The sequence below is a fragment of the Cetorhinus maximus genome, chromosome 9 (assembly GCF_964194155.1).
Source record: "Cetorhinus maximus chromosome 9, sCetMax3.hap1.1, whole genome shotgun sequence".
NCBI classification, from domain to species: domain Eukaryota; kingdom Metazoa; phylum Chordata; class Chondrichthyes; order Lamniformes; family Cetorhinidae; genus Cetorhinus; species Cetorhinus maximus.
The window spans coordinates 16870260-16896657 of NC_135887.1; the positions used below are offsets into that span (position 1 = coordinate 16870260).

A 26398-nucleotide genomic window follows, 5' to 3' on the forward strand; every position below is an offset into this window, starting at 1 on the left:
AGCTGAGGAGTTTATACTGCTGTTGCCAATTCTCCAGGATTGTCCTGGAGCCTTTGGGAACTCAAGATTACTCAACTGGGTTCTGCAGTGAGCAAACACAGGGAGCATAAAAAACAAAAAATCACCAGGCCACTTGACATAATTGTATTTTGTTTTATTAGTTACAAAAATATTGGCGATGGGCAGTTTAAAAAAAAGAAACAGCTGTTTGACTGGCAGGGCGGGGGAGAGCACTTTTGACGATACCTCCAGGAATACATGCGGCCAGGGTTGGCAACCCATGTTACAGCAGCCGATAAATTCGGTTCCATTAACCTGGTCGTTTGTGGGCTCGCACCCGGAAAAAAAAGCAACGGTGAAAGCTGCCAGGCTCTCATCTATTTAAAAACAAAAACCCCAACAAATTCACTGATGTCTTTTAGTTTTGGGCATTGCACCACAGGAAGGGTATATTGGTCTTGTAAAGGGTGCAGCGCAGATTTACCAGAATGATGCCAAGGGTTTGAAGGGTTAACCTACGCATGAACTTGGCTTGTACTCCCTTGGGTTTAAAGGGCCGTGGGGGGTGACCCGATCGAGGTGTTTAAAATGGCGAAAGGACTCCATAAGGTAGTTCTGGAGAAACTGTCTCCTTTGGTGGGGGACGTCCAGATCAAGCGGGCAAAAGCTGAAAATGAGAGCCGTGGCCGTTTAGGAGTGAAGTCAGGACGCACTTTCCTCAAGAAGGGGAGCAGGAGAGTGGGATTCTCTCCTGCAAAAGGTCAATTGAAATGTCAAAGACTAAAATTGATAGATTTTTGTTAAGAAAGGCTCTTAAGGGGTGTGGGCCAAAGACGGGTAAATGGAGATCCGTCACTCACCTAACTGAAAGGCCGAACAGGGTCAAGGGGCTGGTTGGCCTCCTCCTGTTGTTAGTGTTCGGTGGAAGGGAAGCTGCTACTTTTACTCTGTCTGGGTTACCTGTAGCTCCCAGTTCCTTCTAGGTCGATTGCCAGCACCCTCGGGCCATTAACAGTGTCACCCCAGAGCAATTAACAACAAAAGGAAAAGACAAATCTGAGGACATTTATTTTGGTTTAAAAGCATGGCTTCTTTCTCTTCCCACAACTCGTGGCATGCGGCACTTGCCTCAGATTCATGCTCGGCGGCAAGGGTAGCATCGCCGAGTCTCGGAAATTAAAAGTGGAGAGTACGAAAAGGTTCGAGTTAAATGTAACAAGCTTTTTTTTCCCTTAAAACCATGAAAAATTAATAACCCATTAAATGAGCGTTGAATTATTAATCCACACCATCAAATGTCTGCTAAGATGGCACGTTCAGCCTGCATGCCTTCTCTTTTATTTCGGTCCCATTAAGAATTACTCTGTCAAATCACACTTAACCTTTCAAGCTCTGAATCACCAGTTGCCCCGCAGTGTAACCCCGGACTTGTGTTGAGCGTGCCCCCTTGGGCATTGGGGATGGCTGACAGCAGCATTGGTCCGGGTGGTGTCACTCCTGGGATTCTGTGGAGGCATGATACTATTGGCAGTCCATCCTTTCTCCCCTCCGCCCCCCATTCCCTGCCCGCTCACTCAGCCACAGTGCTCAGCTGCACCCCCTTTACATCTGATTCGCCCAGGCGCCCCTTATCACCAGCCACTCAGTGCCTCGGGCAGCTATATGGGAAGAGCTGGGAGAGCACCTGAGACAGTTCTGGGATTGAACATTGAGAAGGAGTTCCATAGCCATGCAACAATTAAACTCCAAGTGACCCAGACTTGCGAAAGTACAGCAACAGTTCATCTTGTCGCTAGATATGTAATTATTGACAAATCTTCCATGGAATTGCTCAGAGCAAATTGATATTGCTTGTCAGGACAAGAATCTTATGGTGTGTAATGCACATTGTATTTTGCTAAAGTGGGTCTTTAAAGAAACAAAAGCTCAAATTTAACCTAAACGTCCCTCCCCAGAGAGAATAGGGTGGGTTCAGGTTAGGCACTCCATTTACACCCTCGTCTTAAAAGCAGGCAGAGTCTAAATCTGTATTTTAGTGAGGTTGATGAGGGATAAGTATTGCTCAGGGCACTATGACAAGCTCCCTTGTTCTTAATTGAAATTGTGCCATAGGATCTTGTGGGCCCTCCTAAGGGCACGAATGGGGCTTCGATTTAACGTTCCATCCAGAAGTTGACCTCTCTTGCTGGAGTGGGACTTAAACCTATGACGTTCTGACTCCGAGGCGAGAGCGCGCTACCCAGCAGCCTCTGATGAGGGGAACTGAGTGCCCTCAGTAGAGTTTAAATCTAACCACATCCCTTTACCGAAAGCAACGTTTTTCCCCCCACGTTGCTACCTAAATTATTTGTAGGGAAAACTTTCGCAAAACGAATGCTTGGTTGTCACGGTATTGGAGGAACTTGACTGTTGCAGGGGTCCAACATCAACAGGCTCCCAAAAGGGTTAAGTTTGTGGAAGGGTAGTGATGGGGAAAAGAGAGTCCGCTTCTTCCCCGCGTGCCTCCGTCATCCCAATCCAGTTTCAGGAGCGTCCATTTTCTGTCCTTTCCCTTTTCCAAATGTCCTGCACTCCTTGCTGAATCATTGATCCATCCAACTCCTTTTTAAACTTCAGATGAGTCATCTGTTCTAGCTAGCAGTGTGTTCTATAAATAACCCATGATGAATCACTCCAATCTCGGAGAAGACTTTCACTGTAGTAAAACCATTAGCGCGTTCTCTTTAAACATGCTTACAATTTTGCTATATTTAGTCCTTCCCCCATTGCGTCTTCTCCTTTACCTCTACTGGGTTCGCCCGAGATATTTCCACCAGGTTGATTTTATCGCCTTCTTGAGATTACAAAAAGTCACAAGGAGGTGTAAGCAAGCCATGCAGGCGAGAAAGACTCCAGAGCCAGTTTCTGACCTGTGCTGAGCTAGGGATGGTACAATCAGCCTTGGAGGTCACCAGATTAGGGGAGCACAAAATCGGCCTCTTTCCCTTTCGACTGCCACCTGGTTGCTGCTTGTACTGGAAGGTGTGTGTGGACTGAAATTCAGGTAAGCACAGGGTTGAGGTTCAACACATGACAAATGACCATCGGCTGCCGTAGTGCAGCTGGCAGCGACCGGCAGTGGCCTTCAGAAGTGGAGGGACAAAACTTCCTCAAAATAAGTGTAAACGTGCGCCCTCCCTGTTTGTTTTACCTGAGTTTTTAGCTTCGTTACGCTTGCCTTGGAGTAACCCCGGTACAGTGAGTGTAATACAAGGATATGACTGCGATCACACTAAGATACACACACCAGTCACAATCTGCTCTAACCTGACATCTTTCTTTCTCTCCCCCTTTTTTTAAAATATTGTTTTAAAGGTTACCCAAACTTTGTTGCAACGTACGGCCGTGGATACCCAGGATTCGCACCAAGCTACAGCTACCAGTTCCCAGGTATGTGGACCCTTGATTCTATCTCGCACCAGCCCCTAATCCTTCCATTCCCCCGACCCCCGTCGCCATGTTAAAAAGTGCGTAACAAAACCACGGCGCTCCCTCCCTACAAGGTTTCGTGGTTTCATTCCAGCTCCCAAAATGAGCCTCTTCTGGTTATTTGTAAACCATTATGTGGTAAAATGTGGGAACTAAAAAAAATCTTCTTTCAGTTTGAGGTTCTGTTTCAGATCGCTGGCATTTCTGGCCGAGAGAGTGGGGCAAATAACTTACTACTCCTCCCCACCACCCAGGCTTCTCTCCCCCCCCCACCCCCACTCAGTTTGTCTCTGACCCTTCCCCTTGCCATTCTTACCATGGCACGTTTGTGATTTAGGACCATCTGTGTGATCCCAGGTTGAAGCCGCATGTCCTTCCTCTTGTAAAATACAATTTTTATCGGGACGTTGGCATCACTGGCAAGGTTGGCATTTATTGCCCATACCTCATTGCCCTGAGAGTGTGGTAGTTCATCAAGCCAACTCAGAGGGCAGCAGCTAAGAGTCCGCCACATCTGCAGTGGAACTGGTGTCCCATATAGACCAAACCAGTTAATGGCAGCAAATTTCTTTCCCTAAAGCTCCTTAGAAGATCACCTTCGAAGCCCTGACACATCACGCAGCCAAGGCACAGACCAGTCACGAGTATGTTGGCTGTCTAGTCATGTTCTCATTCTTACAGCCATTCTCCCACTACTAAGGCATCAGCAAGTCCAGGGAAGAGAAACACATTCCTGATTGAGGAACGCTCGAGGGGCCAAATGGCCTACTCCCGCTCCTGTTTCTTATGTTCTTAACCCAAATTTGGGACCTGCTGTTCCCCATTCACTTCCATTGTGTAGAATTCCAATGTTTCCATCCATTTGCATTGTGCAGAATTCCTAATGGAATGCATAACACTCACCTGCCAAGTTCTCCGATATCTCTTCCATCAATGCTTACCATACCCAGTCCACAACCACTGTCACCTCGAGGCAGCTGTGTACTTTAGGCTTTTAATCACGGCGTGTATGTTTTCTGATAACGTGTTAGTTTGGAATGAGTGATTAAATGACCATGTCGCACAGAGAGACATGCAGTCTGCTTATTTTTATCTGCAATTTAAGGATATCGTAATCTAATCAGGACAATTCTTGGGCAAAGGTGTGACGTGTTTATTAGGATTTGGCAGGGGTGGGGGGGGGTGGCGGCGAGACCGAAGTCATTTTGTAATAAGCATTTTCGCCTTTTGAAACTACGTACATTAGTTGGGGTTTGGAACGGCAGAGTCAAGGTAAAGGGGGACCTTTACCTGAAAATCAAATCCTACTTCACTGCGCAAGTTCCTAGCTCACTGTAGGCTGTTGTATATTTTGGAGGATGATTATTCTGTCCCTAGCGATATGACTAGATGCCAAATTCACAAAATCATTAATGAGAAAAAGTGTTATTCTGTGAACTCACACATCGAATGTTCAATAATGTTAGCAGTGGGGTCACTCAGACTATCCCATCAGCTCAGTGATGCTATCCGGCTGTAACTATTTGCAAAGCCCATTAACTTTTGGCTCCTAGACTATTCTATGGTTGCATAAATTGTTCAACTCTTAAGCTTTGTAGTCACCACCCCACCTCTTTACAAATTTCTGTTTGAACCCGTGTGGTGCCCATTAGCATTTAATGGGAATGATGAACCACACTTGGGAAAGACGAAGTAAAACGTATCTGATTGTGTCAATGGTAGCTGATTGGAGGATCTCTCTCTCTCCTCCCCCCCCCCAACTTTCTGGGTATAAGTGCCACAGCTAGTCAATGGCTTGACAGTCCTTTGTGGTGAGAAGTGGTTAGCAGAGTGCTGTCACAGATGATTTGAGCTGAGGGGGTTAACTTACGTCGATGCAGTCAGCCGACTGCCGAGTCTAGCAGGGTACCGGTGAAGTCTGTAACGTTGAATGTAAGATGGTCTGGGGCCAAGCTTTCTGGCCACAGCAGCAGCTCTGTGTAAATACAGTGGGATTGGAATAGACAAGATGTGTTGTGCGATGAGCCTGTGAAGATTACTTGCTTCCTATAATTGGCTCTCCCCTTTCCACAGTGTGCAGCAGGTTTCACTTTGCCATTTGGCACACACATTGGGCCCTTTTATAGGTCACATAAGAACATAAGAAACAGGAGCAGGTGTAGGCCATTCGGCCCCTCAAGCCTGTCCCGCCAGTCAATAAGATCATGGCTGATCTGCCCCAGGCCTCAACTCTTCTTTTGTGCCAGCTTCCTCATAGCCCTCAACTCCCCGATATTTCAAAAAATCTAATAAGAATTAGATTATTATTATTTGTGCTGCGTAGAAAGCCAGCATCAACTAACGTTGGCTGTTCAACCAGTTGGATTGTTTGGTTGTTTAGTGACCATCCTATTAGAGTACGGCTACCTAAATTCAGTGGAGTTTAGAAGAATGAGAGGTAATACTATTAAAACATATAAGATTCTGAGAGGGCTTGACTGGGTAGGTGCTGAGAGGATGTTTCCCCTCAAGGGGGATCCTAGTACGAGGGGACACAGTTTCAAAATAAGAGGCCTCCTATTTAAGACCGAGATGAGGAGGAATTTCTTCTCTCAGACGGTCGCCAGTGTTTTGAATTCTCTTTCCCAGAGGGCATTGGAGGCAGGGTCACTGGATATATTCGAGGCTGAGTTGGACAGATATTTGCTCGATAGGGGAGTCGAGGGTTATGGGGTTGCGGGGTTGGGGGGTGGGGTGGTGGGGGAGGGTTGCGGTTGGCGGGGCAGACAAGACAGTGGAGTTAAGGCCACAATCAGATCAGCCATGACCTTACTGAATGGCGGTGCAGGCTTGAGGGGCAGAATGGCCTACTCCTCCTATTTCTTATGTTCTCATTGGTGCATCCAACAAGATTGAGGATAAGTTCACTCAGCCATCTTCCAGTTGGTGTCTACATGGAAGTTAGAGGTGATATTAATGAAATCACTTCCAACCAGTTGACTGGTGCTTAACAATGAGATTGATGAGCTGCCCTCAGAGCTCTTGCAGAGATGCTAAACTCAGTGGGAATTAAACACAGTCCAATCGCAGCAAGCTCAAATTCCTTACCTCATCCAAAGCTCAGCATTTGTGGGTATGTGCATAGGCTTAGAACAAACAATCCCATGATCTGGAACTTAGGACTGAGCAAACCCTATGGGTAGAATTTTGCCCTGGGCATGCGGGATCGGCAGAGGCGGGCGGGAAGCTGCCTGCCGCCTGCGATCTCAGTGATTTTACGCGGACGGGCCATTTAAGGCCCACCCAGCGTGATACGGGAGCAGCAGCGCTGAGTGCTGCCAGTGTGGGCGGAGGGAGGATGGCGAGCAGGCCTAGAGCGAACTTCGCACATGCGCGCGAAAGAGCGCTGGATAATCTCCCTGAGGCACGGAGCTGCCTCAGGGAGACGGGGAATATTATTGAAAAATTATTAAACATCAGAAAAAATGTAATAAAACAGGCCCCCTCATGTGACTCGGTCACATGGGCAGGGACGTGTTTTTAATTAAAAATCGGAAGTTTTTATTTCAGTTGCGTTTGCTTTTGGAAACCTCATCCCGCCCGTGGATGGGGGTTTCCAAACCCTTTTTGCCTGCCCGTTAGGCTGAACGGGCAGTGAAAAACTCAGGACAGTTGATAACTTCACGGCCCTAACGGGCCTTTTAATTGTCGGCGGGCGGGCGTGTTGCCGGCTCCGGCGTGTGCCCGCCCACCGAACCATCGCGCGGCTGCGCATTGACGCCATCTCATGCTCGGTCAGGTCAAGCGTGCGCCCAGCCGCCGAGCTAAACATCCTGTCCCCATGAAACGGAATTCTTTCAGGACGCAGCTCATCATACGGCCCGAGTGTGTCGAGCTGTAGCTGACACTTTGATGCAAAGAAAAAAGAAGCCTGTGTAAACCCAAGAAAGGAGACACAGTCTCCTTTAAGGTTTCTGGTCCTGAGTTTAATTACCTGTGTGCTCCTGGTTGGAACTGAAACGCGATGTGACAACCTCTCAACACAGTTGAGGGGCACAACAATGTGGCAATGGAATGTGATACGGTAGGGATGGTTAATGTGTACCTGATGTGTTGCAATATGGTGAGGAAACACTGACAGAGATCCACTTGCCCACAGTAATGCCCACAGCATTCCAGCAACAAGGGAACAATTCAAACTCACATGACATTAATAGGCTATCTTAATTCTGTCCCATAGGTGAACAGAGCCTGTGACAGTCTAAGCATTCTGTTTGTTCCTGATGATAACCACGTAGTGTGGTAATTGTGAGATGTAATTCTGGATTACACGGGGCACCTTGTGTCAGTACGTGTTATAATCCGTGATGGTTAAGCCTCTCTCGGTTGTTTTTCTGTCGACTCTTGTGGCGCACTTTGATAGAATCATAGGATAATCACATCACGAATGGAGGCCATTTGGCCTGTCAAGCCCGTGTCAGCACTCTGCAAGAGCAATTCAGCCAGTCCCACTCCCCTGCCCTCTCCCTGTAGCCCTGCAGTTTGTTTTTTTCTCTCTTGGGTGCTTAACCCATTCCCTTTTGAAAGCCAGGCAGTGCATTCCAGACCGTCACTGCTTGCTGTGCGAAAAAAACTTTGGCTCTTTCACCTTAAGTCTATGCCCTCTGGTTCTCGACCCTATATTCAAACATTTCTCCCTAAATACTCTGTCCACACTTCTACCCTCTCAACTTTCTCTTTTCTAAGGAGAACAGCCCCAACTTCTCTAATCCATCCTCGTGACTGACGTCCCTCAGGCCTGGAACAGCCTGTGTGTTACAGCACATTTTTTTCTCTTTTCGTTCGTGGGATGTGAGTGTCGCTGGCTAGGCCAGCATTTACTACCCTAATTGCCCTTGTTCAGAGGTCATAAAAGTCAACCACATTGCTGTGTGGTCTGGAGCCACATGTAGGCCAGACCGGGCAAGGATGGCAGATTTCTTTCCCTAAAGGTCATTGGTGAACCAGATGGGTTTTTGTGACAATGGGCATTGGTTTCATGGTCACCAGACTTTTATTGAATTCAAATTCCACCATCTGCTGTGGTGGGATTTGAACCTGGGTCCCACAGAGCAATTACCCTGGGTCTCTGGAATACTAGTCCAGTGACAGTACCACTATGCCATCGCCCACCCCCCCCTTGTGGAGTTATTGAGCCTATCTCTTGCGAGGATCCCATGCACCACAAAGTATTGAAATATCCCAGTGTTGAATCCAACTTTCTCCATTGCTGTGCCCATTGACTGCACTCCTCGTGAGCTCAACACCTACTATTTCCTGGCGCAGTCTTACTTGACAGGAATGTAGATCAAAGAGACCACCCCGCAGGTCAGTGGATCTAATTCGCCGCTGATTCTAATTTCCCGGCCATTGATTCTCGAGCTGGAAACCAGGAGTGTGCCTCGCCCGCCCCCTCGCCCGCCACACTGGGTTCAGCCACACTGGGTTCAGCCACACTGACTCACTTGCTCAATTCTCCAACCCCTGGTCCACACAAGGGAGGCCCCCAACTACCCTGACTGACCTTCCAAAAAAAAATGAGAATCGCAATGGGAGAAAATGAAATAATTAAGATGATTCTCTGATTATAAAAAAGAGGAAAGTGTGATTGTCGTACCCCTCCTTTTACAACGCCTCTTTGAAATTTGGGTAAAGCCAGTTCTTGCACCTGAAGTGTTAGTGGAGTTTGCAGACAAATGGTAGAGTGTTTGTTCTAAAGGGCTGGGGAACTAGATCCAAGAGAAGAAGCCATTCTTTGCAGTACTCCTGTCTCTCCCCAATTAGTTAACGCTGCTCGGGAGGTTGTAGCGAGCCTTTGAATTCTCAACCACCCCCCCCACATCACCAATATTTCAAGTGTTAAAATGAGTCTCCTGATTTATTGATGATGATTTATGGGGGAGGGGCTTTGTGCACACTTTGAGAGACGATATTTTGAACTGGATACACAAGGGCATATAGTTCTGACAGAATACATTGTACTTAACAGTACAGAAAGGCCATTTGGCTGCACTCGTTCATACCAATGGCTGTGCTCCACATGAGCCTCCTCCCATCCTACTTCATCTCACCCTGTCAACATAACCTTCTGTTCATTTATTTCTCTCTCTCTCTCTCCATCTCACTCTCTCCATCTCGCTCTCTCTCTCTCTCTCTCTCATGTGTTTAGCTAGCTTCCCCTTCACTGCACCTATTCTAATCACCTCAGCCACTCCCTGTGGCAACGAGATCCACCTTCTCGCCACACTCACAAGTAAATAAGTATAAAACTTCTCCTTAATGCCTCACTGGAGTTGTTAGTTGACTGCCTTGTGTTTGCGAGCCTCGGTTGTTGGACTAGGGGAAAGGTTTGACCAGAATCCGGTGAGGATGGCTGTGTGTGAAAAGCTAGGCAGACTGACCGCCTGGTTCGGTTTTGCTTCCCGGGATAAGGCTGACTTGGGGGTGGGGGGTGGTAAATGTGCAGTTTGTGTGATGGGTGCACTAGATATCCCTGTCTTGGTGTGCCTCTTAAGGCTGTCAATCAACCATGCGGGCAGGCTGGAAGCCATAAGGCTCCCTGTGAGCTGGGAGCTGGTGAGTCAGGCAACACCCACAGAGCTGGAGCTGCCTGACATCAGTGAAGAGCAAACGAATGCAATGAGGCTTTCCGATGCTATTTTTGGCTCGGTAACAGACGGAGGCAGGTTCTAAAAAAAAAAATCTGCACGTACGATTTTATTGTCTCAAGTGAGGGTTATTTTTGGATGTGCTTCTGAATTTGAATTAAGGAAAATTATGGGTTCTGGAAGCTTTAGATTGGGTGGGGGTGTCGGGGGGGTGGGGGGGTGAAGAGAAAAGTGGATAATGTGCGATGGAAGGAATGACTTCACTGCCAGGGCTTCAATCCCCTTTAATTACTGGCCCCATCATGTCACGGCGTGTGTATTCTGATTAAATGGCTTTGTACCTAGGCTGGGCTGTATTCTCTGATCGTTCTGCATAGTAGCTCCAACCTGCTGGTAGGGTTTTTTTTAAAGAAAGGAAATGACTCAGACCCTGCGAGCCACCTGCGCTTTGATGTGCCGCCGACAAAATCCCCTCTGCCTCGATTCTCTCCCACATCACCACTTTAGAAATAGGAACAGAGAAATGCTGGAAGGACTCTCAGCAGCTCTGGCAGGAGAGAGAGAGAGAAAAACAAGAGTTAACGTTTCGAATCAGTTATCACTTTAGACCCCCTCCTGCCACCAGCCGTGCCCCTAATATGGGTTGGGGGGGGCAGCTCAAAAGTGCTCTGATCAGGAGCAGCCCCCCAAACCATAACCCCACCCCCCCACCCAAAGTTTGGAAAGGGTTCATGTACAAAATGAACCTTCTTGTCTGTTAGAGCGTTCGCCCCACCATCACCACCACCACTAAAGTTTGGAAAGAGTTCATCTTACAAAATGGACCCTCTTGTCTGTTAAAGCGTTCGCTGTGTGAAAAGTTTTGCCTGTCTTTTATGCTTTGTGACAAGAACGTTGACAGGAACCCTGTACAAGAGCTAGCTCAGTTTCTGCGATATTCATTCAGCATGTGTGAGCTAACCAGGAAACATCTCTTCATACTCTCGCTCTCTCTCTCTCTCTCTCTCTCTTTTTATTGGCTGTAGTTTTCTTTTTTTTTTGGTTTCGTGCTGTACAAATGAATGAGCCTCATTTATATTTGGATATTTATATATCATTTTTAATTATATTAAGAATAATCATCCACCTCTGATTTACTTTTTATGTTTTTTTTTTAAAAATTGCAACTTCTTTGATTCTTTTTTTTTTAAAAAAAAATCCTTTTGGGGTATCACACCATTAATTTCTTTTCTTATTTCACTTTTCAGACTGTTTCCAGATTTCACAAGATATTATTTTTATCAACTAAATTTTTCCCCCCCCCGCCCCCCTTGCAAGTTAGCGAGGTTTCCTGCAGTGTTAATGAGAACCTGGGTGGCTGGCTGTGATTAATTATTGCCTTTCGCTGGAATTATCACTAATAATAACTGCCTGGGCCCATCACCTCATTTATATTTATATATATATTTTTAATTATTTTTTAAAACACATTCCATCAGCTGTCCACCATTTTGCTTCCTGCATGATTAATTTGCTTCTGATAATTTAAATGCTTGCTTTATTTTTTGCTGTATTGTACAAACAGTTCCTTCCATGTCACTCTCTCAGTTCCGCGAGTTGTGGACAGCGCTTTCTATTTTTACATTTGCTGAACGACCCCCTCCCCTCCCCCCACCTCCCCTCCCCCCCTCCCCTCCTCCTCCCCTCCCCTCCTCCTCCCCCACCACCCCCCTTCTCACAAGGTTTCAGTTTTAAAAAAGAAAAATTCTTATTTTTAATAGTCCCTGAAGTTTAAAAAAAAAAATGGTGGCTGGATATTAACTGCGCCGTAATCTCTCGAGATTTGTTTTTATTAGGTCAATAGTTAGCAACCCCCCCACCACAACAACTTGTAGTTTATATAGCACCCGTAACATCCCAAGGTGCTTCACAGGAGCATTATCAGATAAATTCTGACACCAAGACGCATAAGGAGATTTAAGGACAGCTAACAAAAAGCTTGGTCAAAGAGGTGGGATTTAACTACCGCCCACCAGTTTTTAAGTCCAATATGGAACAGAATCTTTCCACACTGGAATGCTGCTAGTTTGTTACCATAGTCTGAATTAACTGGTAATCAGCTAGTTGGAGCCAGCCAGAGTGACAGGATGTGACCAGTTATCCACCTTTGCCACAATAATCATGCAGCAATGGTCCCTTAGTGTCCTGGACCAGTGAAGAGCATTAACTTAAGCCAGCTTCCCTCTCTTGCACCAATGATTGTGTGTTGAGTTTCGATGGTGAGCCCCCCCCCCCCCATTGTCAAATAGCTTGCTGCTGCCCACTGCCGAGGCACAAGTGACTAATGGCCACTTGGGCAAAATGCCAAAGAGTGGCTGGGCCTGTGGAATTGCACCCCAACATGAGTCCGTGACTTCAGAAGCGGTGGGTGTTTTGGGGGAGTGTTGGTCACGGGGGGTTAAAAGTTGTGGAAACTCAGACCTATTATAATGAGGGGTTGTGCCACAATCTTCAGGGACTTTTTAAGAGTTTCAAAAAAGGCACTACATGAAAATTTGTGAGAAGTGTGATGCGTACTAGGGATTAATTGTGTATTTAAAAAGAGAAGTCTCCCTTTTCTTGGCTTAACAAGGCTGTACGTTCAGTTGCTATGGAGGTTGTTAACCATACCATAATTAAGATGGCTGCTTGTTAACCATGTTGCTCTTTGCAGTGACACTGCCTTCTTTGTCAACAAGATAGGTGATTAAACATTTTCACAAGCAGAAGGACTTGTGACAGTATTTTTTCTTTATCTAGTGCAAATGAACAATAAAGAAATTGGACTAAAATGATCCATATTCTGAGCAAAATCCAGTTATTTTTTTTGGTTGGCAAAATTTTTGTCACCCAAAGTAAAGGCCTTCGGGCCTAGTGCTGCAGGGCTACTTGCTTCTTAAACACTTTACTGCAGGAGTCCAGTTCAAAAAGTACTCTAAAGCTGAATGAAGTCAGTCAGATTCTTTAACCTTCACTGAGTCCAGTCTACATAAGCCAGTGAAAGGAAAGCTTTCTTAACTTAATTTTTTTGAAGGTCACTTAATTAATAAGTCACGGAAGCCAAACAAGCTTAAATTATCACGTCACTCTGTTCCTGTTAATTAAACATGCTTGATGTAATTAATTGTATAGCTTGAAATAGTGTTGAAGTCACTGGCTTTCTACTCTGTATTTTTTTGTAATGTGAAGACACTGGTCTCCTTGTTGACTCTTTATTTTGTGATAGTAGAACTGTGAATACTGATTGTTGCTTAGTTTGAAAGTGATTTGAGTTTTTTTTTCTGTTGTGGATTAGAACGGTCCCTTTTCTCACTTATCTGTAATCATAGCTCCTTTGTTCTGCTTTTAAAATTTCATTTTTTCCCTTTTTTTTTTAAAAGTATTTTGCTGTACCTAATTTAGACAGACAAATAAAGAGAATTTCCTTCAATAAATCTTATGCAGTGTGTGTGTGTGCTCCTCTTTTAACTGCAATTTCTTTTTTTTTTGACCATTTAACAGGCAGTAGCTCTCCCCATCTTCCCCCTCCTCCCCCACCCCCACTTGGCCTCAATTGGACAGACCAGGGCACAATGCGATTTGACCTGCAGCTTGTGCTGACCTCAAGGGCGCTGCAGTTCATCTGAGCATCCGTAGACTAGAGAAAGTGGAGGGGGTGCGGAGGGGAGAGATAAGAAAAACAGGCCAGAGCTCACACTCCCGATTACAGTCCAGTGATCCTTGTGTCTCCCCCCCCCTCACCCCAACCCCTCATTCCCGTTGTCCCAATGGAAAGGAAAATGCCAAGCGCAGGCTGACTGTGATGCTCGGTTGCCCTCCTGGTGAGGCTGATGTGGGAAAAATAGCCACTTGGGGCAGGACACCAAAGTGATGCCTGTCAGCTGCAAAATTATACCCCAGCGTGTGTAAGCACCATCAGAATGGACAAGGTCCATCGCAAGGTGTTCCCTCATGTAAAGACATTTTGTGTAGCCAGTTCCAGTGAGACATGTGAGCCACTGAGACGGGGTCTCACTCCAGGGCACAGAGGTTCTGCTCAGTGAGTGGTTCTATGCCAAGTCGGCTGGGCAGGTGGATGTTATGGCTGCGCCCACCCTGAGCTGCTATATCCCGTGATGCAGCCTAAGCAGAAGAGAGGTACGGGCAGCAGAACAGTTTTGCCTCTGGCGCTGCCAGTGCCATCACCTCAACACCTTTTGATGTTGGTGGCAAATGAAGTTCAGACAGCAGGAAGGGGCCCAGCAAGTTAGTGGTCAGCGATTTAAAGATCCTGGCAGTTTGGAGAGCCTCTGATTTGTTGATGGGGACTTCAATCATTTCCTGGCTGACGTCATTTCTTAAAACTGGCCAAAGAAAAAGCTCTTTCCTTATTGTGCTGTACTGCCAGCGATTGTGTCCTCTATTTCAGACAGCAAATATCCCACAGTGTGTCACTGAATTGGCTCTCTTTTGGGGCAACAATATGGCTGTTAAATGGTTAAATTTGAGCAAATAATCAATGCGCATCATTTTTCACGCTAAATTTGACCAAATTCACGCTGAATTTAAGCTTCATTTGAAGTTGAAATTTCATAGTTTATTTAATCACTAAACAAATACCCTCATCCAATCTTGCATGAACTTTACTTGCATGAAATGACAATTGCTTTGTTTGAAAAAGGGCACTGGTCATGTGTGCGTGTGTGTTTGCGTGCATGCGTGTGCATGCTTGTGTGCATGCGTGTGCAAGCGTGTGTGCGCGTGCGTGCGTTTTTTCTGTTTTCTCTGAACCTCCCCACCCTTTGATTTCCACGCAAGCAACAAGCCACACAGTTTACACACTTACAGGTCTTTGTGTCTCCTTGTGAAAGTGCGCGAGACCCTGCTTCTTCCACCATTCCAACACTTCACCTGGTTACAGGGCCTCTGGCATTTTGCAGACTTGTACCCCAGGCGGCTAATACTCAAACTATTTTCATTCTGGCGATTGAGAATTCTCCTTTCCTTGCACCCGTAGTATGCGCAGAAATAAAGTTCCACAGCTCAAAATGTTTGCACGGAGCCCCTTAGCATACGAATATCAGCTCTGGTCCTTAACCTGCTCAATAAGCAGGAGACTCCGCACATTTACACAGCAGCAAACAACGAGGGTAATAACAGATTTTCGGAGAACATAGACACAGTGAAATGGGCAGCCACGTGGCAGATACAATTTAATGCAGCAAAGTGTTGCATTTTGGTAGGAAGAGTGAGGAGAGACAATAAGAACTATATGGTACAATTTTTAACGGAGGGATCAGGAACAGAAAAGCCTGGCAGTGTATGTACACAAGTCCTTGATGGCGGCAGGACCAATTGAGAAGGCTTTTATAAAAAAATCATTCAGAATCTGTGGCTTTATAACTAGAAGCGTAGAGTACAAAAGCAGGGACATTGTGGTGAACCTTTATTAGGCCCCAGCTGGAGTATTGCAGCCAGTTCTGGATGCTGACTTGAGGAAGGATACCGAGGTTGAAGAGGAGAGTTATTGGAACGGGCGGCAGGGATGCAGGAATTCAGTGATGTGACGAGACCGGAGAAGCTGAGGTTGTTCTCCTTAGAGCAGCGAAGGCTAAGGGGAGACGTGCAAAATTGTGAGGGGTTTTGATCAGAGTAAATAAGGAGAAACTATTTCGATAGCAGAAAGTTCAGTAACCAGAGGGGTACAGATTTAAGAAAAGAATCCGAGGTGAGATGAGCGAGTCTTACACAGCGAGTTGTTGTGATCTGGAATGTGCTGCGCGAAGGGGTGGCCGAAGCAGATCCAATAATAACTTTCGAAGGGGAATTGGACGAACACTTGAAGGGGAAGAATCAGTGGAGCTCTAGAGCAGGGGAAATGAGCCAAGTGGATAGCTCTTTCAAAGAGCCAGCACAGGCACAAAGGGCCAAATGGCCATCTGGACTGTCTCGTTCTATGATTCACAGTGATTGGTTCCAATCCTGCTGCCTAAATGGGAAACCCCACAAAAATGCACCTCTTTATCCCTGCTGAATGGTCGGGACCGGAACACATTTACAGAGAGTGACCCACACTCTGCTGAATGAGCTGGCAGTGTTACCCTGTCGGATTAACTGGAAAATACCGCAGTTATGCAGTGAATAGCCCTTGACCCTGAATAAGCAGGAGCACCACACAGCTGCACAGTAAGTAATCTCTAAACAGCAGCTCTATATAGTTAGCACAGCAAACACAAGGGAAGTAAAGCAGCATCAGGTAGATGAAAATCCTGTTGACTAAGTGAAGGTCTTGCGAGAAGACTTTGGGTTCTGGGTAGCGTTTGGAGTGTTAGATTCAGCATCAGGCAGTGCTACACGAGGCCAGAAATCACTCTGAGCTGTAACTGCCCAGAGTCACTCTCTCAGTGCTTGAGAAAAGGAACATTGACGCTCACAGTGCTGAGTGACTTTACTGGCAATACACTGCAAGATGTCGGGGGGAAAGAAGGAAGGAAACAAAGAGAAAAGAAGGAGGGAATCACATCCACAGTTTCCACTGACATTGAGACATGTAGCCAGCAGCAGTCTTTTTAAAATATCTGGTCTGTTTTTCACTCTGGTCAAAGTAGGGCAGTTGAGGATGTTTTGTCAAAGATTTCCATTTTTAGGCCCCTCGTAATCCGCCCCTTATAAGTTTTATTGCGTAGATAAATATCTGGTAGGGGGAAAACTTACAGGGCTATGGGGTAAGAGCAGAGGAGTGGTTTTAACAGGCGAGCTCCTGCAGAAAAAGAGCCAACACAACAGGCACAATGGGCCAAATGGCCTCCTTCTGTGCTGTATCATTCTATCTGTTGAAAGTATCTGCAAACTGATTGGCTGAGGCCCTTTTTAAAATATCTTTCTGCCTGACTGGAGCTGAGTGATGTCCGCGCTGTGACATCGCAATATTGCAGCGTCAACAAAGAATCTCCACTGACAGAATGTCAGAAAGTGACCTCAGGCCAGGTTTGTTTGGAGCCTGTGAGGTGCCTTCACTTCAAGGGAAAGTCCAACCTCCGAATAAACTGTTCAAGACTCAAAAGGATCCTCCAATATCAATGATCCCAATCACGCATCAGCACGTTGGGGAGATGGTGGCAGTGTGGTAACGTCACTGGGCTAGTCATCCAGAGACTCAGGCTCTGGGGACATGGGTTCAACTCCCATCACCACAGCTGGTGCAATTTTAAAGTCAACTCATAAACTTGGAATATAAAACTAGCCTTGTTAATGGTGACCATGACAACTATCATCGATTGTTATTTTTAAAAAACCCATCTGGTTCACTAATGTCCTTTAGTGAAAAAAATCTGTTATCCTTCCTTGGTCTGGAGACACATGTAGGCCAGACCCTCTTAACCGCCCCCTGAAATGGCCTAGCAAGCCACTCAGTTCAAGGGCAATGAGGGATGGGCAACAGATGCTGGCCTTGCCAACGATGTCCACGTCCCATGAAAGAACAAACAAAAAATGTTATTTGAGCGTGGAGAGCTGAAGCTTGTCCTCCAATGCTATAATATTTTCTGATGTTATCTGGAATGCACAGCCTTATAAAGGATGATGGAAGCAAATTGAATGGTAACTTTCAGAAGGGAACTAGATAAATACTTGAGGAAGAAAAATTTGCAGAGCCACGGGGAAGGACAAATTTGTTTTTTCAAAGAGCTAGCATGAGCACGTTGGGCTGAATGGCTTTGCTTTCTGACTGTGTGATATTGCCACATGCACACTCCCAGCAGGGCTCGCTGGACAGCAGTCAGGAGCTGAGAACCTTTTTAAAAGCACGTTTTGCCTCCTCCGCACTCTTCATTCCTGCTGTACTGGGCAGGGGGATATGCTCCCCTCCTGCCAGTGTCAGAGATCTCCTCCATGATTGGCTCAGTGTCCAAGCAAAGTGGAGCCATCTCATCCGAGGCCCAGTATCCTGCTCTGTCATTACAGTCGCTGCTCTCTCACTGTATCCCCTCTCACTCATGCATTCAACGGCAAGAGTCCTTGTAAAAATGATACTGCGTGAAGGTGCACAAAGACGCAGCTTGCTCTCCCCCAGCCTTACATCCCTGAGCTCTCCCTCTGACTGGCTTTCTTTTGTATTCCCCCGCCCCCTGCTCCCTTCACCCCTCCTCCGCCATGGGCTTCAGCCCTTCAGTTCCTTCAGCCACCTGGGGTTCCACATTTTGGAATTCTTCCTGAAACTCCTCTGCCTGCCCATCTCCATCTCTTATCATTCATTTTCATCTGATTATGCCTCCGTGAAGCCCCTTGGGCCATTTTTGCAGACACACCCAGAACACACCTGTGTTCGTTGCATGATGCTGACAGGACAAGTTGATAACAGAATCTTTACAGTGCAGAAGGAGGCCATTATGGCCCATTGCGTCTTCACTGGCTCTCTGAAAGAGCATTCTACCTAGTCCCACTCCCCTGCCTTATTCCCGTAACCTTGCACATTCTTGCATAAGTCAATTAGAAATGCCATAAATAGATGCACAAAGTATAAAAGCAAGGAAATTATGCTAAATTTTTATAAATCATTGGTTAAGTCTCAGCTAGCGCATTGTGTCCAATTCTGCGCACAACACCTTTGGAAGGGATATCACAGCCTCAGAGAGGGTGCAGGGACGATTTACTAGAATGGTACCAGGGATGAGGGACTTCAGTTATCTCGGAGAGTCTAGAGAATCTGGGATTCTCCTTTGAGCAGAGAAGATTTGCTAGAAGTATTCCAATTCATGAACGGTTTTGATAGGGTAAATAATCTGACAGGCGGGTCAGTAACCAGAGGGCACGGGGATGATAGCATAGTGGTAATGTTGCTGGATTAGTAATGCAGAAGCCCAGGCTAATTCTGCAGAGACATGAGTTTACATCCCACCATGGTAACTAAGGGAATTTAAATTCAATTAATGAATAAATGACTGGATTGTCCCATCTGGTTCACTATAGAGAAGGAAATCTGCTGTCCTTACCCGGTCTGGCCTACATGTGACTCCAGAGCCACAACAATGTGACTCTTAACTGCTTTCCCAGCCAGTGGCCTAACAGGCCGCTCAGTTGTATCGAACCACTGCAGAAATAGTCCAGGACAAAGCAGCCCACTTGATCAGCACCCCAACCACCAACCTAAACATTCACTCCCTCCTCCACTGACGCACAGTGGCAGCAGTGTGTACCATCTACAAGATGCACTGCAGCAACTCACCAAGCCTCCTTCGACAGCAAGTCCCAAACCCGTGACCTATACCCCAAAGAAGGACAAGGGCAGCAGACACATGGGAACACCACCGCCTGGAAGTTCCCCTCCAAGTCACTCTCCACCCTAATTGAGAAATATATCGCAGTTCCTTCACTGTCACTGGGTCAAAATCCGGGAACTCCAGCACTGTGGGTGCACCCGCACCGCATTGACTGCAGCAGTTTAAGGTGGCTCACCACCGCCTTCTCGAAGGGTAGTTAGGGACGAGCAATAAACGCTGACCTAGCCAGCAACACTCATGAATGAATAATTAAAAACTCACAGAGGGGAGATGAGGAGAAAGTTCTTTTAAGCAGTGAGCTATTATGGTCTGAATGTGCTGCCAGAAAGGGTGGTGGAAGCAGATTCAGTGGTAACTTTCAAAAGGGAATCAGATCTACATATGAAATAGAGAGAAAAAAAATATTGGGGCTATAGGGAAATAGGGGATTGGGATTAATTTGATAACTCTTTACAAGAGCCAGAACTGGTATGATGGACCAAGTGACGGCCTCCTGTGCTGAATGATTTTATGATTCAAGGGCTACAGTATCTATTAAGCTACAGGAAATGTCAGCCTTCCATAAGAACCATGGCTCCCCAATGGCCTGCCGTAGGATTAATCTTACCCATGTCAAAAAAACATACAGGTTTTCAGAATTATTTGCAATTTTTTGGTTGACAAATCCTGAAGTAGAAAGTCCTCAACCTGGGACTATGGTGGGGGACTTTCATGGAGGCAACAGGGGTCTTGGCCACCGGCGAGAGACCCGTGTTGCCTCCTTTGGGGAAGGCCTGCCGAATTCCGAGCCAATCAGACCATTAACAGGCCATTGGCGTGCCTTCCACGGGATCAGGGCCCCAGGGATAGGAAGCCCTGTCTGCCTACAGAGGCCGGCCAATCAGAGGCCATAGCTTTTAGCTCAACGGCGCCACCTGGGATTTGTGGCTGCTGCGGGAAGTACACCCACTGGTGGACCAGGATCGTGGAACGACCCAGGCCAGAGGTAAGTGATGGAGTGGTGGGGGGGAAGGGAGGTCAGCAGCAAAGGCAGGGGGTGGCTCTCAGCGCCCCCATTCCTACCCCTCGATGCCGAGCCCCTCGAGCAGACACTGTGCCTTTGAACGAGGGATCCCTCTCCCAAGGGGAGCACAAGCAACCCACATCGTGACAGGTCAGCCTGCCTCTGGTTAATACCAGCGTAGGCGGGTTGAGGCCCTTAATTGGGCATTAATTTCCCACTTAAGTGCCTCAGTTGGCAGCGATCTGGGAAGGCCATCCATGAGCCTTCCTTCCACGGACCTAATTGAGGTGGTGGTGGGAAGATGGTGGAGGGGGTGGCGGGGTAGGTATAAAATACCACCCTTGGCCCTTGATATGCAAATAGCCAGGATTTTGCTGTAGGTGAGTGAAGGGTTGCCGTCTTCTCTTCCCCTCTGTAGCTTCCCAAAGAGTTTATTGTGGGTTACGTCTGAATACAATGCATTGGCACTCGCGGCCAACTCAGAAGTAACCAGGCAATGGCGACGACCCAGGTTGTTAACGCAAGCAGGCGAAGCTTGGTTTTTTTTAAAAGGTTGCTTTCCTTCCCCTGCTGCCACTCACATCCCCCCCACCTTGGCCCCTGAGCTATGTTTGGAGCTGTTCCTGACAGTCTAATCAAGATTGGCACAGGCCAAACACTGTGCCATGCCAAAGGATCACCAATTTAATGAGCGAGTACATGGGGACGCAGAACTGCTTGTGAGATTTCCTATTCACCGAGTTCCCTATCTTGCCCAGGCTGCCGGTGAGGGGGGTTTTGAGCAGAGGTCAGGGAGCGGAAATGGAAAGCTCGTTGTAGAATTTTGCATCCACGTTATGATAGCAAGCTTGGACACTGGGGGTGTCAAGGGGGATGGGGAGATCGCCGGGGTGCGGCGTTGGGATAGAGGATCAGCCATGAATAGTATTGAATGGCGGAGCAGGCTCGAGGGGCTGAATGACCTTCTCCTGCTCCTATTTTCTATGTAACACCTATTCCACACCAATTAAGGCTTTTTATGAATACGAATTCTGTCAAAGTTACTGTATAATAATACAATATAAGCTTCTATAAAGCACCAGTTTCAGCTGCAGCTGGATTCTGTGCTCAATTCTGGGTGCCACACTTCAGGAAGGTTGTTGAAGGATTTGGGGCTGGCTGAGAGGAGTTTTACTGGAATGGTACCCAGGGCAAGGGATTATAGTTAAAATAAAAATAAAATACTGCAGATCCTGGAGATCTGAAATTAAAACAGAAAATGCTGGAAAAACTCAGCAGGTCTGGCAGCGCCTGTGGTGAGAGAAACAGAGTTAACGTTTCGAGTCCGTATGACTCTTCTTCACTAGCAGCATTCCAAGTGTAGACAGGTTCCACATTGGACTTGAAAATTGGTGGGGTGGTTGTTAAATCCCACCTCTTTGACCAAGTTTTTGATCACCTGTCCTTAAATTTCCTTATGTGTCTTAGTGTCAAAATTCACCTGATAATGCTCCTGCGAAGCACCTTGGGATGTTACGGGCGCTATATAAATGACAAGTTGTTGTGGCGAGGTGCTAACCATTGACCCTAATAAAAACAAATCTCGGAAGATTATGGCACTGTTAATATCCAGCCGCCGTTGTTATTTTTTTTACTTCAGGGACCATTAAAAATAAGAATTTTTCCAGCATTTTCTGTTTTTATATGAGGGATTACGGTTACTTGGATCGCCTGGAGAAGGTGAGATCGTTCTCTTTAGAGCAGACAGGGCCTGGCGAAAGTTTATCTAGAATAAATAAAGATTAGCTGTTTCCAATGACAGAAGAATCAATAGTCAGAGGGGCATAGATTTAAGGTGATGGGCAAATTAACCCAAGGCAACCTGAGGAGATACTTTTTTTTAACGCAACAAGTGGTTAGGATTTGGGATTATCTGCCTGACGGTGGGGTGGGGGCAGGGTAGATACAGATTCAATAGTGGCCCTTCAAAAGGGAATTGGGTAAAAACTTGAAGGAGAAAAAAATATGGGGATAGAGTGGGAAGTGTGAACTAACTGGATGGCTGTTTTATACGGCCAGCATAGACTTGCTGGGCCGAGTGGCTTACTTTTGTGCTGTGCTCTTCTAGGAAGAGGCTGCACTATTTGCACAGGCCAGCCACAGTGTGAAAATCCTTTGCTTTTGTACCCATAAACTGGAATGCTTGATAAAGTCAGGAATCGTTTCTACCCTGGGCTGCCCATGTAGGTCCTAGCAACAGGCTCAGGAATGCAGGGCCCAGGAGGTTGGGGTGGGGGGGGTGGGGTTGTGGTCTGCTTCTCATCTATTTGTCCTGCCAATTAATGGGGAAACCAAGGAGGGGGATGTTAAGAAATTTGGCAGGGTACACAAAAGCTCACCGAGGGCTGAGTAATCATTAATTGTGTTGTGCTGTAAGCCGAAACGAGAACACTGAGGCTGTGTGACAAATATGTTACTCAGATGTCATAGATATTTGAAATATCACCTTGGCATTTTTAAAACCTCTCCCAAGTTTGCATCAATATGTTCCTCTGCAGTTAGTTCCGTAAAATGCGTCAAGTGCGGTTGATAGCACGGCATTAAAGGGCGGGAGAGGGGAGGGCAACATCACTTCTGACTCTCCAGCACTGTCTCTTCTGGGTGTCGTGACCTATTTTATTTTAGCCGCTGCTTCTCCTCAGATACCTTGTGGTGGGTTTTCCACAAATTAATGTAGCGGAAAAGCCCTCAACTTATCTGTGAAAGGGACAACTGAATTTGAAAAAAAGGAAGTCTTATTTACAGAGCGCTTTTCATTACCGCCGGACCCTCTCAATTGCTTTACAGCCAAAGGAGTATTTTTTTTGAAGAATAGCCATTGTTGTAATGTAGGAAACGTGGCAGCCAATTTGCACACAGCAAGCTCCCAGAAACAGCAATGTGATAGTGGCCAGATATCCAGTGTTTTTGTGATGGCAATCGAGGGATAAATCTTCTTCTCAGGCAGTCCCCTGGGATTGAGGGTCACTCCGGTTCGAAGGGTCCTGAGTTGGCTGGTCAGTCCGATACACGACCTGCAGCCCCTGCCACATGTGGGGCACTTGGTGCTTGGGAGGTTGGGTAGGTGGGTTGTTTGGAGGCTTGTGTGCAACTCCTCGGGTGGAATTTTACGCAGGCCGGCGGGATTTCCCGGTCCTGCCGAAGTCGACGGGCGTTTGACTCGCCGCATTTTGCAGCCCCGGCCCCACCCCCCACCGTGACGGGGCCGTAAAATTCCACCCCTCGACTTCATCCCTGCGCGTTCCCGATGAAGCCTCTCGATGTGCTCGGTGCCTTCCCGAATGAACCTCCTCCATTTTGTTCGGCCTGCCATGAGTGACAGGCCTGTTTGACCCCTCCAGGGCTGCTTTGAGGACATCCCCAAAGCGTTTCCGCTGTCCTCCTGGTAGTCACCTGCCTCAAGAGCAGTTGCTTCAGGAGTCTGGTGCCAGGCGCACAAGTCAACGTGTGCTGTCCAGCAGAGCTGGTTTTAAGCGACCAGCGCTTCGATGCTGGGCATGTTGGCTTGGGAGAGGAAGCTGCCATTGGACTGCTGCCAGATTTGGAGGATCTTGGCCAGGCCACCAGGGATAAGTCGCCTGCTCCTCTTTGAAACAGCACCGTGGGATCTTTTGCAAGCAAGCAGGCATGCCCTCGGTTTGAACGCCTCGTCCAAATGGCGGCACTTCGGACAATGCAGCTCCTCGGTGTGGGAGTGTCACTCGATTTTGCGCTCAAACCCCGGGGTGGAACTTGAACCTGGAACCTTGCAACTCGGAGGCGAGAGGTTCGACCAACTGGGCCACGGTTGATTGAAGAAACAAGACAAAGCAAACGGCAGGCGGTTAGGGTTTGGAACGCACTGCCTGGGAGTGTGGTGGAGGCAGATTCCATTGAAACACCCAGAGGCGGTTATGTGAAAAGGAAGAACGTGCAGGGTTACGGGGAAAAGCGGGTGGGAATGGCACTCAGTGAATTGCTCATTTGGAGAGCCAGTGCAGATATGATGGGCCAAATGGCCTCATTCTGCGCCGTAACGATCCTGAGAGTCAGATCAGTCGTTATTCGAGAGAAAAATACACTTCGTTGGTCAGCTGGCAGAACTTTGCATCTGAACTGACCAGAATCTGTAAGGCATGAGGGGTAAAAAAAAGAAAATGCAGCCCTTTCTGATGGACACTAATCAAGCAAGTTAAATCTCACCCCCCACTCCTCCACCGTCCCCCAGAAAAACAAGTAGTCACGACCCAGTGGAAGAGTATTTTGTTCATGAATAAATGATTTCAGTTTTAAGTAAGATAGTGCCAGTTTTGTAAGAGGAACATTGCGCTGTATAACCCATAGTGTATTATTCTGCCGCTGGGGTCAGCTGCAGACACATTGCTTTCAGTTGTATCTTGTGTTTGCACGGAATGTTTAGAATTGTCATTTTTTGTTTGGACATTTTTGTAAAGTGTGGCCCAGTAATTTTTGTGTGTAACACAGGAAGTGTGATAAATGTGTCTCTCGACCTTTTTTGCAGGTTGTTGTACTTCTACGCCAGTTAAGTCAGAGTTTTTTGGTCAGGACGGGATTATTATACGGTGTAAAGTAGGGAGTACAGTAGCTTTAGTGCTCATGTTACTGGATGAGTAATCCAGAGGCCTGGACTAATGATCTGGAGACATAGGGCTGCATTTTCCATTTGGGTTCAAGACCCCCACATCAGAATCCATTCTGGGTCCCGAATCCGAATGGTGTGATTCAGCTATGCCTTCCCTGATTTTTGGGGAGCTGGCCAATTATGGACCAGGGAGCTTGCTCGCCATCCAATGAAGGAGGGCAGGTGGGCTCCAGAGGCTGAAGGGCCAATGGGAAGGCCCTCCAGTGATGACACGTCAATACCCACTCCATCTTAGGCGGGAGCTGCCGATGCCTGCAGAAATACGTTGCAATGGAGGTGTCCTCTGAAGTCAGATCAAAGAATTTGATTTAAAAAAAAGGGCATAGCTGCCCGGCTGTGATTGTGCAGGTGCTGGGTGCAATCTGGGTGGGCTATAGCCCATGGCACGGTGCCCACGCCAGGAGGTCTCTGGTGGATGAAGTGTACTTCCACACTTGTCTTCCACCTGGAGGCTGCCTCCTCTCATTGGCCATGTTTCGACCACTTGTGTGGGGCCCACCTAGGCTTGGGAGAGGGGTCTTGATGGGCCCCCTCAATTAGCCGCCTGCCACTTGCATGTGGTTAATCTTTCTGCCCCGACCCACTCCTCCCAACGATGGCTTTGTTGATGGAGTGAGTGGGTGGGGGTGTGGGGGGGTGAATGAATGGTGCCGACAAACCTGAATGCCAGCCAGTGGTGCGAAATCCCGGGCGTGTGCCCACATCTGCTCCCGGCCCCTTCGGCCTTTTGGAAACTCTTGCCCATTAACTTGAATCCCTCTGTGGCAACTTGGGTATTTACATTCAATTAATTCGTAAATCTGGAATAAAGAAACTCTTACAAATAGTGCTGACTGTGAAACTACTCGATTGTTGTAAAAACCCCCATCTGGTTCACTAATGCCCTTCAGGAAAGGAAATCTGCCCTCCTTACCCGGTCTGGCCTACGTGTGACTCCAGACCCACAGTGATGTGGTTGACTCTTAACTGTCCTCTGAAATGGCCAAGCAAGGCACTCAATTGTGTTCAAGAGAGCAGCTCACCGCCACCATCTCAAGGGCAATTAGGGTAGGGCAAAAATGTTGGCCTTTCTAGCAACACCCATACCCTGTGAATTATTACAAAGAATCCTGGAAAGTTGAATGCGGTCCCGCTAAGACCAGGAGGCGCACTTTCAAAATAAATTGAGAGTCCCATTGGAGGCCAGCTGGCAGAGGGGAAACCCTGAATTTGACTGACTGACAGGGAAGGCGTAGATATTGTGGTACAGGCATATTCTCGGAGGGAGAGGGCTGTAACACACGGCGTTTTATGGGTTGCCCTGCACAGGTGAGAAAGGGCAGAGCGTTGGAGGCAGAAGCTGCGA

General features: G+C 47.2%; 1 protein-coding gene across 18 annotated transcripts in view; it reads left to right on the top strand.

Moving 5' to 3' along the window:
* msi2b (musashi RNA-binding protein 2b) overlaps positions 1-26398 on the top strand; it is a 505067-nt gene that overhangs the window by 368331 nt on the left and 110338 nt on the right. For 17 of the 18 annotated variants that reach the window (XM_078548150.1, XM_078548151.1, XM_078548152.1 and 14 more), the window contains one exon: positions 3355-3429. In XM_078548150.1, the coding sequence (XP_078404276.1) occupies positions 3355-3429 (75 nt within the window). Of the gene's footprint in view, positions 1-3354; positions 3430-11341; positions 11748-26398 lie in introns of those variants that run through there. The other variant, XM_078548169.1, reaches the window with a different exon arrangement.